Source organism: Ictidomys tridecemlineatus, chromosome 6, assembly GCF_052094955.1.
Source record: "Ictidomys tridecemlineatus isolate mIctTri1 chromosome 6, mIctTri1.hap1, whole genome shotgun sequence".
Taxonomy (NCBI): Eukaryota; Metazoa; Chordata; class Mammalia; order Rodentia; family Sciuridae; genus Ictidomys; species Ictidomys tridecemlineatus.
The window spans coordinates 166,370,146-166,387,679 of record NC_135482.1 but is presented as its reverse complement, the minus strand read 5'-3'; the positions used below and the strand labels follow the sequence as shown (position 1 = coordinate 166,387,679).

At 33.4% G+C, this 17,534-nt stretch overlaps 1 protein-coding gene across 10 annotated transcripts in view; it reads left to right on the top strand.

The window, feature by feature from the left end:
- Cog6 (component of oligomeric golgi complex 6) overlaps positions 1–17,534 on the top strand; it is a 145,410-nt gene that overhangs the window by 55,586 nt on the left and 72,290 nt on the right. For all 10 annotated transcript variants that reach the window (XR_013423421.1, XR_013423422.1, XR_013423426.1 and 7 more), the window contains exon 18: positions 2,837–2,916. Coding sequence is in view for 2 of the 10 variants with exons in the window: in XM_078016086.1 (XP_077872212.1) it covers positions 2,837–2,916 (80 nt within the window). In the remaining 8 variants the exon portion in view is untranslated. The remainder of the gene's footprint in view (positions 1–2,836; positions 2,917–17,534) is intronic.

Sequence of the window (17,534 nt, the reverse complement as noted above, 5' to 3'; positions counted from 1 at the left end):
TTGGTTCCAATAACACCAAATGAGCATACATTTCTTTAACTGATCAGATTAACCAAGAGGGTGATTTACAGTAACATTTCACCATACTTTAATGGCTTCATCATTACTATTTAGGATTTCTTCATTTTCAGAGTTTTATTGCTAACCTAATGAAGAAACAAGACTAACAGACATAAGGAAGTGGGGCTACATATCATAGAGTTGCTACTGCCATGGTTCCTGGTTTATAGTTCTTGACTTGTCCCTGAGATGATAATTGAAATTGGATTTCAGTTTTAAAACAGAATATTACTCTTGAGCATGAGAATTTCTGAAGCTCCACTTTATTAACTTCTTTTCAGGTGAAGAGCTTGTTCCTTCCTTTCTGCATGAGCACCATTCTTTGTAGCATGTTTCTCTGTCTTAAGTATGTATTTTGCATATATGTATAACCATTTGTGCTTTTAACTTGAAGTCATGTATATATACCCTATTCCTTATACAAAGGATCCCTTTTAAAAGCTTTAAATAGTACTACTATTAATAGTAATAATAATAGCAATGAACAATAACAGCCTTTATTCTTTACTGAGCATACCTGCCTTTTTTTTTTTTTCTGCTTTAACTCCTTAGTCCTCATGCTAACCACATTCAGCCCAGGAAGCTGGCCTGCAGAGCCAGTGAGCTTAGCAACTGTACTATGCCACCTATCCAAGTATTTAAAATACTTAGTACTAAGATAACTGACCCTAAAAATAACTGAAGAGCTAAAAACAACTGAAAATAAAGGGATAGGCTTACAAAATACCTAACAAATACAAAGAACACAGATGACTATGTTAATACTTGAGAATTTAGAGCACTTAATAGGAAAGATAAGGAACATTATGTCATCGCATAATGTATAGAGGTAATAATTATAACTATGTATCAAATGGTTTTGGTTAAAAGTAATGAAAATAGGGACTGGGATTGTGGTCAGCTGTGGATCGCTTGCCTAGCTGGGTGGGACCCAGGTTTGATCCTCAGCACCACGTAAAAATAAAGGTATTGTGTTGTGTCCATCTACACCTAAAAAATAAATATGTATAGAGGTAATAATTATAACTTTATGTGTCAAATAAAACTAGATCAATGAACACTATAAAACTGCAAAGGAAAAAGCTCAACTTAAAATTAGTGAAAACGAATCTTAGATTCATTACAAAAGACATAAGATTCTGAGAAGGTTATATGTAAACTCAACACATAAGTCAATAATTTCACATAAATTTTTATTCCCACAAAATGAATATATATGTATGTATGTGTATGTATATATATATGTGTGTATGTGTGTATGTGTTTATATATATATATAAACAAAGATTAGTTACATTACTTGTAAGTGTATGTTTCCTCCCTTTTTCTCCTTCTGACACATATTCAGTCCATAACATAATCTATGACATATTTTTAAACCCCATTCAAAATTTTGTATGTCTGATATTGATCTGAAAAATAAGTTGCATATGTCTCAGAAGAAACAAAGTTTTGGTTGAGTTTCTTATGTGATTTATGGTTTTATATCTACTGATCGTTACCTCCAAATGGGAAGTTTCAGGAAATCCGAAACTAACCCTGCTTTGCCAGACCCAGGTTCTCCTCCAACTGCTTTTAACTTAGAGAGGAATAAGAACATCTATCCATTTATCATTTTAGCAGTCATTAACCAAGTGTCTGCTATTTTCTATGCATTATGTTAAGAATTGGCATGAAAATGAGCATGGTCTAGTAAGCAGTACAGCTGTTACACAGCTAAACAGATGGATGAAGAATGCATTTATGTATTATGATAATAATGTGAATTACTTAAGAGATCCAGAATGTGAGAGTCAAGCCCCTCTTCCTGTTATCAGTAACCAAATCCTGGCGACTTTGCACTAACGCTCAAGTGCCTCTGCGCTTTCCTCCTTGATGCCCCTTGAGTCTAAAATGCTGCAACAGCTGCCTACTGGGCACCTTGCTTCAGCTATCGCAGTCTTCCATTCATTCTCCTCTCCATGCCTGATTTAGTTCCGTAAAACGTACATCACATTATACCCTAACTTAACTTTGGTGGCTTACTAATGCTTTTATGTAAAGTGTGCAAGTCCTATGTGAGCTGATCTCTACATATCTAGCTATTTTCCTTCTCCTCTCATGCCTTCTCATATGCAGTCCCCTCTCCATGAACCCTCTCCCTACTTATGTAGCTTGTGCTCATCCTAAACTCTCAATTCAGATGTCCTCTCCTTAGAGAGGCTTTTGCCAAACCCACAAACCTCAATCCCTGACTTATACTTATGCTACCTTGTTTTTCCCATTGTAGTATTTAACACAGTGTGTAATTTTGTAGTATTTATATTATTCATTTTTAAATATCTGTCTCACTAAGCTCTGTGAAGCTAGGGATTATCCTCTTAACTATTATATCCCCATTAGCTAGCAGAGGACCTTACTAATGGCAGGTACTTGAGAAATACCAGTTGAATGAATGGACAAACAAGCAGATTAACAAATACAGTAGATGCATGGAAGATATACTTGAACCAGAGTAACTTTACTTCTTGTTAAACTTGGTGAGGGTGATTTAAATGAATGACTTAGGTTCAGGGTTTTAAAAGAGGTTTTGCTAGTAGTGACTATCAAAAGTTGGCAGTTTTAGAAAATTTTAGTTAGATGTTTAAGAAATATACATTTAAACAAAAAGATTTAGTTATTTGGAATATGGGATTTTTCCTAAGATTTAATCCTTAAATTCGTAAAATAAGTTGTTCTATTTGAAATGTTTTGAAAGCTGATTAGTGAACTTTATGTTTTGTGTTTCTCTTTCAAGGTTCAGTTTGATCGCTATCTGTCAGCCCCAGACAACCTACTAATGCCACAGCTGAACTTTCTCCTAAGTGCTACAGTGAAGTAAGTGGTTTTGGTCTATAGTTGCTAAAGAGTCACATATTTTTAACCATCAAGCACTTTTCTTGAAAAGAATTATTTTCAACACTAGGAGATTTACTTTTTTGTTTTGTTTTGTTTTGTTTTGTTTTTATGCAGGTAATGTTTATTTATTTTTTTATTGGTTGTTCAAAACATTACAAGGCTCTTGACATATCATATTTCAAACATTAGTTTCAAGTGAGTTATGAACTCCCATTTTTACCCCAAATACAGATTGCAGAATCACATCGGTTACACATACACATTTTTACATAATGCCATACTAGTAACTGTTGTATTCTGCTATCTTTCCTATCCTCTACTATCCCCCCTCCCCCCATCTTCTCTTTTTATCCCGTCTACTGTAATTCGTTTCTCTCCTTGTTTTTTTTCCCCCCTTTCCCCTCACAACCTCTTATATGTAGTTTTTTTTATAACAATGAGAGTCTCTTTCCATTTCCATGCAATTCCCCTTTTCTCTCCCTTTCCCTCCCACCTCGTGTCTCTGTTTAATGTATATGTTTTCTTCCTGCTCTTCCTCCCTGCTCTATTCTTAGTTGCTCTCATTATATCAAAGAAGACATTTGGTATTTGTTTTTTAGGGATTGGCTAGCTTAAGCATAATCTGTTCTAGTGCCATCCATTTCCCTGTGAATTCCATGATTTTGTCATTTTTTAATGCAGAGTAATACTCCATGGTGTATAAATGCCACATTTTTTTAATCCATTCATCCATTGAAGGGCATCTGGGTTGGTTCCACAGTCTAACTATTGTGAATTGTGCTGCTGTGAACATTGATGTGGCAGTATCCCTGTAGTACGCTCTTTTAAGGTCTTCAGGGAATAGTCCGAGAAGGGCAATAGCTGGATCAAATGGTGGTTCCATTCCCAGCTTTCCCAGGAATCTCCATACTGCTTTCCAAATTGGTCGAACCAATTTGCAGTCCCACCAGCAATGTACAAGAGTACCCTTTTCCCCACATCCTCTCCAGCACTTGTTGTTGTTTGACTTCCTAATGGCTGCCAATCTTACTGGAGTGAGATGGTATCTTAGGGTGGTTTTGATTTGCATTTCTCTGACTGCTAGAGAAGGTGAGCATTTTTTCATGTACTTGTTGATTGATTGTATGTCCTCCTCTGAGAAGTGTCTATTCAGGTCCTTGGCCCATTTGTTGATTGGGTTATTTGTTGTCTTATTGTCTAATTTTTTGAGTTCTTTGTATACTCTGGATATTAGGGCTCTATCTGAAGTGTGAGGGGTAAATATTTGTTCCCATGATGTAGGCTCCCTATTTACTTCTCTTATTGTTTCTCTTGCTGTGAAAAAACTTTTTAGTTTAAGTAAGTCCCATTTGTTGATTCTTGCTATTAACTCTTGTGCTATGGGTGTCCTGTTAAGGAATTTGGAGCCCGACCCCACAATATGTAGATCAGAACCAACTTTTTCTTCTATCAGATGCAGAGTCTCTGATTTGATATCCAGGTCCTTGATCCATTTTGAGTTAACTTTTGTGCATGGTGAGAGGAGGGGATTCAGTTTCATTTTGTTGCATATGGATTTCCAGTTTTCCCAACACCATTTGTTGAAGATGCTATCCTTCCTCCATTGCATGCTTTTAGCCCCTTTATCAAATATAAGATAGTTGTAACTTTGTGGATTAGTCTCTGTATCCTCTATTCTGTACCATTGGTCCACCCGCCTGTTCTGGTACCAGTACCATGCTGTTTTTGTTACTATTGCTCTGTAATATAGTTTGAAGTCTGGTATTTCTATACCACCTGATTCACACTTCCTGCTTAGAATTGCTTTTGCTGTATAGTTTTTTACTTTTTCTCTGGCCTCAGCAACCTAAGAGTTCTGACCTGACACTGTCCTTTTTTTTATTCTTTGCCAAAATTTTTCCAAAATCTCTAATTAGTAAATGACTGTAATTAAGTTATGATTTTAAATTATTTTCATAATAATTGGAGCTATATAACCATAATGCCAAGATTTTATACATAACCTATTTAAAGAGTACAAACATGTCAGAATAATGTTGCATATGTCATGGGAGATCAACAATATATTTATTGTGTGATACAGATGATTATTTTATAGACCATTTTGAACCACAGTGCTTTCTATAAAATGTATTACAAAATTGTTCAATATAATATATATACTTCAATTTAAGATAGTAATATGTACTGATAAACCCATCTTAAGTTGAAAATATGAAAAGTCAAAACTCATTTAATCCACCACTGACCATGGCAGCTTAGCAGCATTGCACAGTGTGGAGTGCCAGTTCTTTTCCCTCTTGATCCTGTTGCTGACTGGGAGCTGCAAGTCACTGCTGCTGCCCAACATCAAATTAGAGTATTGTTAGCCCAGGAAAAGACCAAAATTCAAAATCTGCAGTATAGTTTCTATGGAATGTGTATTGTTTTCTCACCCCTGTAGAATTGAAAAATAGTATATCAAATCATCAAAAGTCAGACACCATTTGTATCAGGAATGGGTTCAGGACAAAGAACCATTTGTTAAAATATTAGAACCATGTAATATTCCAAAGTATTAGAATATTACACTTTGAAGTAACTGAGAGATCAGTTACTGACCTCCTTAATTTTAAGAAAGAAATTAATGAAATTGTCAACACAAAGTAGAAAATTAGGCAAAATTATCTATATATTCTTTTCTTTCCTTTGAACAACTGTGCATTAAGTGCTTTCTTACTAACAGGGCAAAAGTTGATTTGTTCTATCCTCATGGAGCTAATAGTCTGGTGGGTCAATTAAACATGTAAGCAGATATGTATATTTTTTTAAACATTTATTTTTTAGTTGTAGGTGGACACAATATCTTTATTTTATCTTTATGTGGTGCTGAGGTTTGAACCCTGTGCCTTATGTATGCTAGGCAAGCACTCTACCACTGCCCTTAAGCAAATATTTATATTAAAAAATTTAGAAAATAACTACTGAACATGTCAAGTATCCAAAAGGGTGTTGTTCCAGATGTGGTCCAAAACTGTTGTTCTGGAGGGAGGGAGTACAGCAGTAAGCTGAGCAAGGAGGCAGCTGTTGATTCAGCATTAAGAAGAATTGGCTAGGAGTGGGACGGACTGTATTTTTCTGAGACAGGGAATTAGGAAATTCCTTTAATAGGTGAATGTAAGAGTAAATGAATTTAATGATATTTTTGTGACTTTATATTTGATTATCCCAAAACATTTTATACATAACCTACTTAAAAAGCTAAAAGACTATAAAAGAATCACCATTATGCCATGGCTCAAATTATGAGGTTTTCCTTAAAAAAATTGTAAAATGTCATTTGTAAAGTACCTTAAAAGTAAATATGATCTGTGAATGTATTTTTGTTCAGGATAACTGAAATCATTACCAATTTGACCAATTATTTTAACTCAGGGTTGCTTTGAAAATATATAGCACTTTTTATGCATTCAGCATTCAAACAGATATTCTAATTGTGCGTTTCTGCCTTTGTCTGTTGATGCCAATTCCTTTTATTCCCCCAAATAATTTTTATCCTTATTTCTGGTACTGTAGAGGCACAGTATTTGTATATTTGATATTCTTTATAAAGTATTTGAAATAATAGGAGATAGCTTTTATTCAGTTGAATTTTGAGCCTTTTTAAAATGATGATTTGTTTTTAAGCAAACGTTATTTTACGTCTTTATATTCCTAATTCCGGTCTTTCTGTTCATATTTAATATGTCAATTGATTCTTTGAAATGTAAAGCATTCTTTTAAAATCCTGCCTGTTTTGCTAATGCTGTGTTCTGAACTTCACTTTTCCCTATCTTTGCAGTACTTTGGAACACGTATTACTCTCTCTCCCCTTTTCTGCTAAAGTTTGACTGACTTTCAAAGGAGATTTTGTTTAAACACCTCAGCCTTAGAATAAACTGATGAATAAATGTAAATAGCCAGGAAGCAAGACAGTATAGATAATGAGGGAAAGACTAGGAAGAAAAAATCATTTTAAAGAATTCCTTCTTTCTTTATTTGGATCAATTAAAAGGGAGCTCTTCTTTTTCAATGACAAACTCTCATATTCACTTTGTAGTGGCATGAAAATAGAGAATTTGGATTGCAGAAACCACAACTATGCATATATAAACTGTTCTCAATAAATCTTTGCTTATTGAATCAGAATGATTTCCATGGGTGACAAGAAATAAAGGAAATGTAGATGCTACCTAAAATGAATATGTAAGAAGGTAGATATGACTTGAGAACTTTTTTATTCAAGATTCTTTCTCTGTAATATATGTTAGAAATAAAGCATGTACCTATGAAGAAACCATTTTCTTTTTGTTATAAGAGAAACAGAATTCCCTTTTTTGGTAACTACTACCTATATTCACTATCAAGAGTACCCGTATAAACAGATAAAAAGCAAGTTGGGAAGAAAAAAGGGAAGGAATAAAAGAAAATATCAGAGAAGGGAATCTATGTGCAGAAAAGCACCTAGAACTTGGACCATGCTTTGGAGACCTCAGAGAGTCCAAGGACTGATTTAGTCCTACAGTGAACGGTATTTTAGATTCACACTAACAATGCTTAAAAACAAGTATCTAAAGGACCAAGATAATTTTAACTAAGTTAACTGCCTTGAGAACAAATGAGGCATTCTGAAGGATGACAACATACAGTCAACAGTGTAGCTTCCAGAATGCTAAGCATACAATCAGAAATATTTAGAAGGAGAAGCAAAACTAGAAAATAGACCCAAAAATAATGCTTGCAGAATTACCAGATGTTTAAAGGAGCTATTAAAAATGTGGTCAAGATTTTAAAGGAAAACATTATATTATATTGAGAGAATAAATAGGGATTTTAGAAAATGAGAATTTTAAACTTGAAAAATACAATATCTAAAATGAAAATTTTACTAGATGTGCTTGAGAACCAGCTGGCCAGTCTTGATGGAAAGATCAGTTAACTTGAGGACAGTAGAAACATCAAAACTGAAGCACAGAATGATTTAGAAAATCTAAATTTAGAAATTGTAAAATAATATTAAGAGGGGAGGAATGGGCATTGGAAAGACAGTGGAATGAATTGGACATACTTTCCTATGTTAACATATGAATGCATGACCAGTGTAACTCCACATTGTGTACAACTACAAAAATGGGAAGTCATGTATTTGTGATGTCAAAATACATTCTACTGTCATATATAACTAAAAGGACAAATAAAAAAATTTAAAAATATTAAATAATCTTACATATAGATATGATATAAAAAATAAAAAATCATTATGATTGAAACAAAGCATTTTGAAAAAATAATAAAGTTTTCTTCAAATATGATGGAAAGCATGAATCTGCATATCTAAAAAGCAAAATAAATCCCAACAGAGAAAACTATACCAGGCATGTCATAATTAAATTATTGAAAACCAGTGATAAAAAGAAAAATCTGAAGAGTAGCCAGAGGAAGAGAGCAGGGAGTAATGATAAATACTACCACTGACTTTTCTTTGCAAACTAAAAAATAATGGAATATTATCTTTGAAAAGCAAAAACAACAACAATAAAAATCTCCACTGTCAATCTTGATTACATGTTCACCAAAAGTATCTTTACTAAGGTAAAGGTGTAAGCTCTGTGGTAGAACATGCAATAACCATTTAAGAACAAAGTAGCCCCCAAATAAGGCAAGAGTAGCAGGCAGTATTCACAGACAAAATTGAATTCAGGGTGAATATCATTAAAAGGCCCAAAGGGAATATTTTGTATTAATAAAAATCATACTAAAAATCTTTGGTATAAAGCCTTTCAGATATTGAAAAAATCCTTAATGAAGATAATAAACTAAACATGCCACTGTACTAAAAGGGAACCATATCAAAGCCAAAGGATATAAAGGAAAAAAAATCTTAATTTAACCTTATTACACATACCAGTTGGAAAAAAATATCATGTAACCAGGTTGGAACATTGCAAGTATACCCACAGACGATCACCCTTAATGAGGAGATATTAGAAACATTTTCACTAAACTTCAAAATAAGATATGTCAGACTATTACATCTTTTTACCTTGGGTAGTCAATATAATGAGGTTGGTCATTAACTATTAAAAAGAAAAAAAAAATTTAGTTTTAGATATTTAGCAAAAAAATGGAGCAAATAATTAATAAACTAATAGAACTGAAATAGAATTGTTACTTGGCCAGATTCAAAATTAGTATACAAAAATTAGTACATTTGATATACACTGACAATAATTAGTTAGAACAAGTAATGAAAAATAAAAGCCCTTATTGTAATAGCCATAGTATTGTTTTCTAGGAATGAGCACACAAACATAGCTATAAAATTTTATTAAGAAGCCAGAAAACTTTGTTGAAAAATTTTAGAGAAGATCTGAATAAATAGGCATACTGTGTTCATAAATGGGAAAATTTAATAGTGGAGCAGATGAAATCTATAAATTTAACATAACTACAGCAAAAATTCCCATATTGCATGTAATATTTTGTTGAATATTTTATTCAATATTTGTCTACAAAGAAGTGTGACTGAATAAAACTCTATTGTATATGTATTACTGAATAAAACTCTATTGTGTATGTATATCATATTTTTATCATCCATTCATCTGTTGAGGGGCTCCTAGGCTGGTTCATAACTTGACTGTTGTGAATTTCACTGCTATAAATATTGGAATGCATGTATCTCTATGGTATGTTGACTTAATTATTTTGGATTAATACCAAGGAGTGGCATAGCTGGATTACAGGTGGTTCCATTCCTAGTCTTTTAAGAAATAAAATGATATTTCTGTACTGATATCGGTAGAAGTTGTACTATTTTAGAATCCCACCAGTGGTATATAAGTATTTTTTTCCCTACTACCTCATCAGCATTTATTATTATTTGTATTCTTGATAATTGCCATTGCAACTGGGTGAAATGAAATCTCAGAGTAGTTTGATTTGCATTTTCCTTATTGTTAAAGATGTAGAGGACATTTTCATATATTTGTTGGCCATTCTTTTGAGAAATGTCTTTAGTGCCCATTTAATGAATTTAATTTTTTTGGTATTTTTTAAAATATTTTTTATATATTCTGGATATTAATCCTTTGTTGGAAGAGTGGCAAAGATATTCTCCCTTCTGTAGGCTCTCTCTTTAAGCTCTTATTTGTTTCCTTTGCTATACAGAAACTTTGAGGGCAGGGAGTGGGGGTAATACTAGAAATTGAACTCAGGGAACTTTGCCACTGAGCTGCATCTCTAGCCCTCATTATTTTTTTGTGACAGGGTCTTGCTAACTTGCTGAGGCTGGCCTTGAACTTGTGATCCTCTTGCCTTGGTCTCCCAAGTTGCTGGGATTATAGGTGTGTGCTACTTGTCTGGCTCTGTAGAAGCTTTTTTAATTTGATGCCATTCCATTTATTAATTCTAGGTATAATTTGCTGAGCTCTAGGAGTCTTATTGAGGAAGTCATTGCCTGTGCCTGTATGTTGGAGTGTTGCCCCTTTGTTTTCTTGTAGCTGTAGTATAGTTTCTAAGTCCTAGGTTTTAGTTTATTTTGAGCTGACTATTGTTCGGGATGAGAGGGATCTAATTTCATTTTCCTATATAAGAATATTCAGCTTTCCCAGCACCATTTGTTTAAAAGGCTGTCGTTTCTCTATTGTGTTTTGGCAGCATTTTTTTTTAAGGATTAGATAACTGTATCTGTATGGGTTTGTCTGTGTGTCTTCTATTCTATTATATTGATCTGAGTGTCTGCTTTGTCTTGTTTGCTAGTACCATGCTGTTTGTGTTACTGTACCTCTGTGGTATCATTTGACCTTGTGATACTTCCAGCATTACTTTTTGTTCAGAATTGCTTTGGCTATTCTGGGCCTTTTATTCTTCCATGTGAACTTCAGGACTGTGTTTCTCTAGTTCTATGAAGAATGTCATTGGTCTTATTTATTTCATAAATGACAATAGTGGAATGCATTACATTCATAATTATCCATTCACAGCACAATTTTTCATAACTCTGTATATAAAGTATTGTTCATGGCAAATTATGTCATTGGTCTTTTGATGGGGGTTGCATTGAATGTGCAAATCTTTTTTGTTAATATGGCCATTTTAACAATGTTTATTCTGCTTATCCATGAGGGAGATCTTTCCATCTTCTAGTGTCTTCTTCGGTTTCTTTTTGCAGTGTTCTGTAATTTTCATTGGTAAGATTTATTCCTAGGTTGTTTTTTTTTTTATGGTATTGTGAATAGAATTGTTTTCCTGACTTCTTTTTCAGCAGATTCGTTATTGGTGTATAGAAAAACTATTGTGATTTTTGTGTGTTGATTGTATCTTGCTACTTTGCTGAATTTATTATCAAAGCTGGAAGTCTTCTGATAGAGCTTGTAAGCTATTTAGACTATCCTATATTTTTGTTAACCCTTTCTAAGATGTTGATAGCATTTTATTTTTTTAAAGGATGCTCAAAGATGTGTGGCATATGTGATAAATAATACTTATGTGAGATATGTTCCTAGGACTCATATGAAACATGTCTACATTTCGTTTTGAGAGACAGATGACCTGGGGTGAAAAACTGACCTGACCCATTGTGACATTTTTAATGTTTATATTGTGATAAAGAGAAAATGTTTACACAATCTGTTATTCATAAGTATATTGTCATCATTTTAGATTTTCAATCTTGAACTGTTGACACCTTTTTTTCTGTGATACATTTGATTGCACTATTAAACATGGTGCTGTAATAAAGCTCAATTGGTGATAACAGAACCTGAATGTTGAAATAAACTATTTTTAGAATTGCTGGGTTTATGGTAATGGTGAAAGTTGTATCATGTTGTTATAGCAACCAAAATTCTAAAGTACTGATTAATGACAAGCTCACTGATTCTGAAAGTAAGCACTTCATTTCTTAGCTCAGTGCTTTATATTTAAAATACACTTAATTTCTTTGAACATATTTTAAAATGAGAAAGATTTCTCCATATGGTTTTAAATGATTATTTAAATTTTTTTAAACATATAACACTAAGTTGTTACAGCATTGTGACATTTGTACCTGGACAAATAGAATTTCTCAATTTTAGTATTCTATTGCACAAGTAACTAAAAAATGTTGCCCTTCTGTAAATTTGTGTAGCAAGCTAATCTTCTCCTTCAATTCTTTTTTCTTTTTTCTGATAATAAATTAACTACATGATTATTATATTTGCTGTATGCTACACTGGTGCAGCAAATTGCTTCCTAAATGCAGCAAATTGAAGAGTTTCCAAAATTTGGAAATAATGTAAACAAAGTTCAGAAGGATTATTTGTTTAAGTGAATGTGCCTTTGTTTGATTCTGTTCACTGTTCATCAAAGGTCTCAAACTATGGGGGTATGTTAATTTGTAGATTCTGTCTTGTAGAAAAGATGTCCCCCGAGGTACAGTTAATGTGCTGTGACACATTAAACTGTTTTCTATCTAAACTGTTATATTCTAACCTTCTTTTTTAAGTGCCTATAAATGATGAATTCCTTAAAATGGCCTGTGAATCAGCTTAACAGTTTTAACATTTTCAATAGTAGTTTTTTCATTAATAATTTATTAGAATTTTTACTTGTATTCATTCTTTATTTGTATAAAGATTATATTTTAAATTTTCAAAAATTATACTTCTCCTGGATAGATTATTAAACCATCCAGAGGCCAGTAGAGCACCATTTAATAAATTAGTCCCAAAAACTAATGGTCTAACTTTATAAATGATCACAGCTTATATTAAAATAAAATGTCTACCCCTTGTGATAGATATCTTTTGGCCTCATAAAAAAACAGGACTACGATTCTAGCATGTAACAATTCAAAACATACTCTTCATCTACTAACTATGGCTTGACTGTGATTGTTCAATATGCAGGTGGATTATTTCTCTGTTAGAATCAGTGCCTGCATACTCTGCTGATAAGAAAATTGCATTTCCTATAGTGATCAGTAGATAAGGACGTTCCAAGTTCCAGAAGTATGTGTCTGCACCGTTGATGATTTGGTTGTTTTAGATTTAGTTACAGAATACCTAAAACCTTTCCATTTTGATAATTAATTATCTGTCACTATATTGACACCATTATTTGAAACCCTGTATTTCATATATGATATTAGTGATTAGAAAAATAATTTGGTCCAAGGAAGAAAAGCAGACAATATGATGGATTAATTTATTAAATGGTGCTCTATTGGCCTCTGGATGGTTTAACAATCTATCCAGGACAAGTATAACTTTTGAAAATTTAAAATATCAGTTACTCATATATAAAAGTATGTTTCTGTAATTCTAAAATGGTTTTATTCTCTATTTTTTACTTTCTATTTTACTATTCCTTCCTTTTTATTTTTAGAAGTAATTATAATGTAGTTTATCCTTTACCTTAAAAGTATATGTAAGCATCTATTGGTCATTTGTCTACCTACCTACCTATCTATCATATCATCATTTAGCAAACCCAATCCCTCAAAATAATGTCTATACATGTGTAGGTAAATAGACACATAGAAATTTCTTTTTAAACAGGAGTTCATTAAAATGCTCTTATTTTTCAATTGAATAGTATAATTTAAAAGCTGAAAGTGTCTTATAATATTGTCTAGTTAGTACTTCACAGTAGAGGGATTAATCCTGGAATTAAAGGCAACAATAGTGGTGGAGCTTCACTTAAGTCTTCTGACAGCAGTTCCTTCACTGTGCCATTCTGTTGCACTGTGTTAGATGGACCTCTCCCTGACTTTGGGGGTGATGAATGAACCCTGTTTTGTTCAGAACTGTGGAATCACACTATTAGTCAGAGCTCTTGCTGTTTACACTTTGAATTTGACGTGGATTCACTTCAGAGAATCTCCCTTTCCCTCGTCTCTATCTGGTTGGCTTTAGCAAGCTGACTGGGCAGAGGGAAGTTTCTTTTGCTTCCTTTTTTTTTTTTTTCTGACTTCATGAAAGACTTCTTTTCTTCACCAGCTTTGCTAACTTTTCATCTTCCACAGCATATCTGTGTTCATTTTTAGTCTCTTTACTGAAGAAGCCCTATTCCACCAAATACCAACATTCAAAAAGTCTTGCTTGGTTTTATTGGTGTGGTTTTATTTATCTTTGTTTTAGCAATATTGCTTTATTCTGTTTTTCTGTATTGCAGACTTATGGTTTTTCAGCTACATTGTGAATTGTAGACATTTTTAGCTAATTTATCTTAGAAACAAAAATGTGCTTTAAGTTATAACTGAATTAATATATGTAAATTTTTTCATTGTTAGGATTAGAAAATAAAATTTAAAATTTACAGCAGAGTTTTCAATAATTCTAATTTATCAGTTTGTCTCAATTTTTAAAGTTTATTTAATATTCATACCTTATTCTGATTTTTAACTTCAATTAAAAAGAAATAAAGAAAATGTATATAAATATATACAAATGAGTATTATTCAGTCATAAAAAAGAATGAAATTAGAACATTTGCAGGAACAAATAGATATTACTGAAGATCATCATGTTAAGTGCAGCAAGCCAGACAAGTGTCACATGTCTTCTCTCATATATGGAAGCTGGAGGTGGGAGGCCTATCTTCATGTCTTCAATGAAGAAGGGGAGTGGAGAGTAAGGAGATATGTTAGGGAATCCAGTTGATCAAACTATGTTATAAGCATGTACAGATATACCACAACGAAAGCCACTATCTGTATAATGAACATGCACCAATAGAAAAACAACAGCCTTATTTCTGTATGTTTATATACTAGCAAATATACCCTGTATTCAGATTAAGTATAGATTTTTCAAGTATGAGGTGTAATGAATGCCATGATAGCCCCTCAAATCTGTCATATTGCTCTAAGTAAAGAACTAAAAACAGTTTTTCTAAAATCGAGTATCTGCCTTGTTACAAAATGGTTATCAAATGTATATTATATCTGACAGTTGTTTCAAAACCAGTTTATAGTATTTTTCAACTATTAATTTATTAGAACTAATCTTACATCATTTGTTGCATTCATTGTTAGTTCAGTTAATTATACGAAAGATCTGCAGTCAGTAGATCACAAAACATCTTGGAGTCTCATCTGGTTAAGTAGAATTCCAAACCAGATCCTACCTTTATCCCCTCTAGCAGAAAGGTGGGACAGACCCTAATATCAGTCCACTTTTCTCAGAGAACTTACTAAGTGCATCTTTTTTCTACCTACTCTAATTTTGGAAGCTTCAGCAATATATGGAAAATGTCAAGTTGCTTTAGTTTTAAATAAAATTTTAGTTGCTAAGGATATAGGATCTCATCAGAATGAGGTACTGATGATCCAAGATCGTAGGTGAACTTCCCTCCCCATTCCACCCATCTATTTATGTCCGAGGCCATGAATATATATTCCTCAGATAGCCATCAAATATATTATTTGGTCTATTATTATCAAAAAGAATATAGTTCCCAGGAAAACAACTTAAAGAATATGTTTTGTTGATTGTGATTTCTTGGCATTGACTTATATGACAACACAGTTTGTTATTACCACCATCACTGTTACATTAGTCTGATCACCTAGTATACTCGACTATGTGGAGAGAAAGCTCGGCCAGAAATAGCCATTAACCCAGTATTTATGAGAAAGAATGATGGCTCAACGACCCAGAAGTAGGGCTACTTAAATTCATGAAAAGTTATTTTTCTCCTTCAGTCATTCAGTGAGCAATTACAGTATCCTGGGTTTTTAGGGAACATAAGAATATGAACAATATCCAGTTACTTGAAGTTTTGCAGGATAGCTGAGGTATGAATATCTTATATTTGTATGGTTTCAGATGTTTTTAAAAGTATATTTTGACATTTTAAGATTGAGCTCTTTTGTAGTTGGTATATAGATTTGATATGGAACTCTCCCCTCCCTCAGCATAAAGCAATTAGGATCTGAGAATCAAGAAAATGTAGAAACTTAAAGTTTAAGGAGTGGTAAATGCCATAAGAGGAACAAAGAAAATGCCATGGGTGTTTCAAAAAGGAAATGATTGTTTCTAGCTCTGCAGATCAGAGACTTCATGGATGAGAGTACATTTTTACAGAACATTAGGACATTTAAAGTAGTTGGAGGCAAAATGGTTATCAAATGTATATCAGGCAAATGGAGGAGTGAGTACAAGAACTGAAGTCCCCAAGCTCAGGGCAAAGAGAGCAGTGAGGAGCTGCATTGGACTCCAACTGAGAGAAGTGATCCAGAAAGTACTTGAGGGGGGAATGTTGATTTCTCTGAAGCCACCAAAGCTCCTCAAAGACAGCGGGTAAAGGAGAGACTTGATTAAAAGTCTGCTTCAGAAAGGTGTATCTAACAGCAGTACTTACAAAGGACTGAGTATGCGAAAGACGGGAAAGGGGAAGACCAAGTAAGAATGTTCTCAGTCCTCTAAGCAAGAGATGATGGGACTCAGTGATGCCATTAACAGAAATACATTACAAAAAAAGTAGTTATAAAGCTTGAAAAGCATATTTTTAATGTAGTTTTTGTAAAAATCGGGAAATTGGCATTCTCAGGACCAGGAATAGTGATGCATGAATAGTTCAAGCAGCTGGGGAAAAAAGAAGGTGTCACAACAATATGGAGGGAGGTGATGGCAGATTTAGAAAACCCAGTGCTCTTCTCTAGCATGATGATTTTTAAAAACATTGCAAGGCTGCATCTGTTGTTCTTCCAGGTGCTTTTTTAGAGCCGTGTGAGAATGCTGCAGTTTGTTCCAGGCAAGTGTCATAATTAGCCTGGTGATGATATCCAGACCTTGTGGAGGAGCCTAGGAGATGTGGTCTTAGCACAGGGCCTCCAGGTGAAATGTCAGTTTACTGTCAGTTTTTCTGAGACATAAAAGCTTTGATAAGTAATTACAAACTTATTTCTTTAAGGTTAATGTATTAGTAGTCACTTTTGCAAAATCAATACATTGATGGAGGTCACAATTCATTTCTTGTTTAACTGTCTACTAAGATGGCCCTTGACTTATAATGGTTTGACTTAGGATTTTTCAACTTCATGTTGTTGCAAAAAGTGTTACATTTTCAGTAGAAGTTTTGAATTTTGATCTTTTCCTAGACAAGCAACATGCACTGTAGTATAATCATGATTTTGTGCAGTAGTGAGCTACGGCTCCCAGTCAGCCTCGTGATTGTGAGAGTAAACAGCTGAATACAGTTGTCCACTATAGTGTAGTGTACATTGCTTGAAATATTCAGTACTATACTATAGAATAGGCCTGTGTGAGATGATTTGGCTCCAACTGCAGGCTGATATTAAGTGATCTGAGCATGTTTAAGATAGGAGGTTCAATAGGTCATCCTACCTTAAGTGCATTTTTGATAAATGATATTTTCAATTCACAGTAGGTTTATTGAGTGTAATATGGTCATAAACAGAGAAGCATCAGTATAGCCTGACACTGTTATTTCCCTAAAGATAGAGCACTGAATAAAACACAGTCCCTGCCCTCTGGAACCTACATAGCAATGAGAAAGACTTTAATAAATGATAAATATTTTAAAATATCTTTTATTCCCAAACCAAGAAAATAACCTGTAGTTGTGCA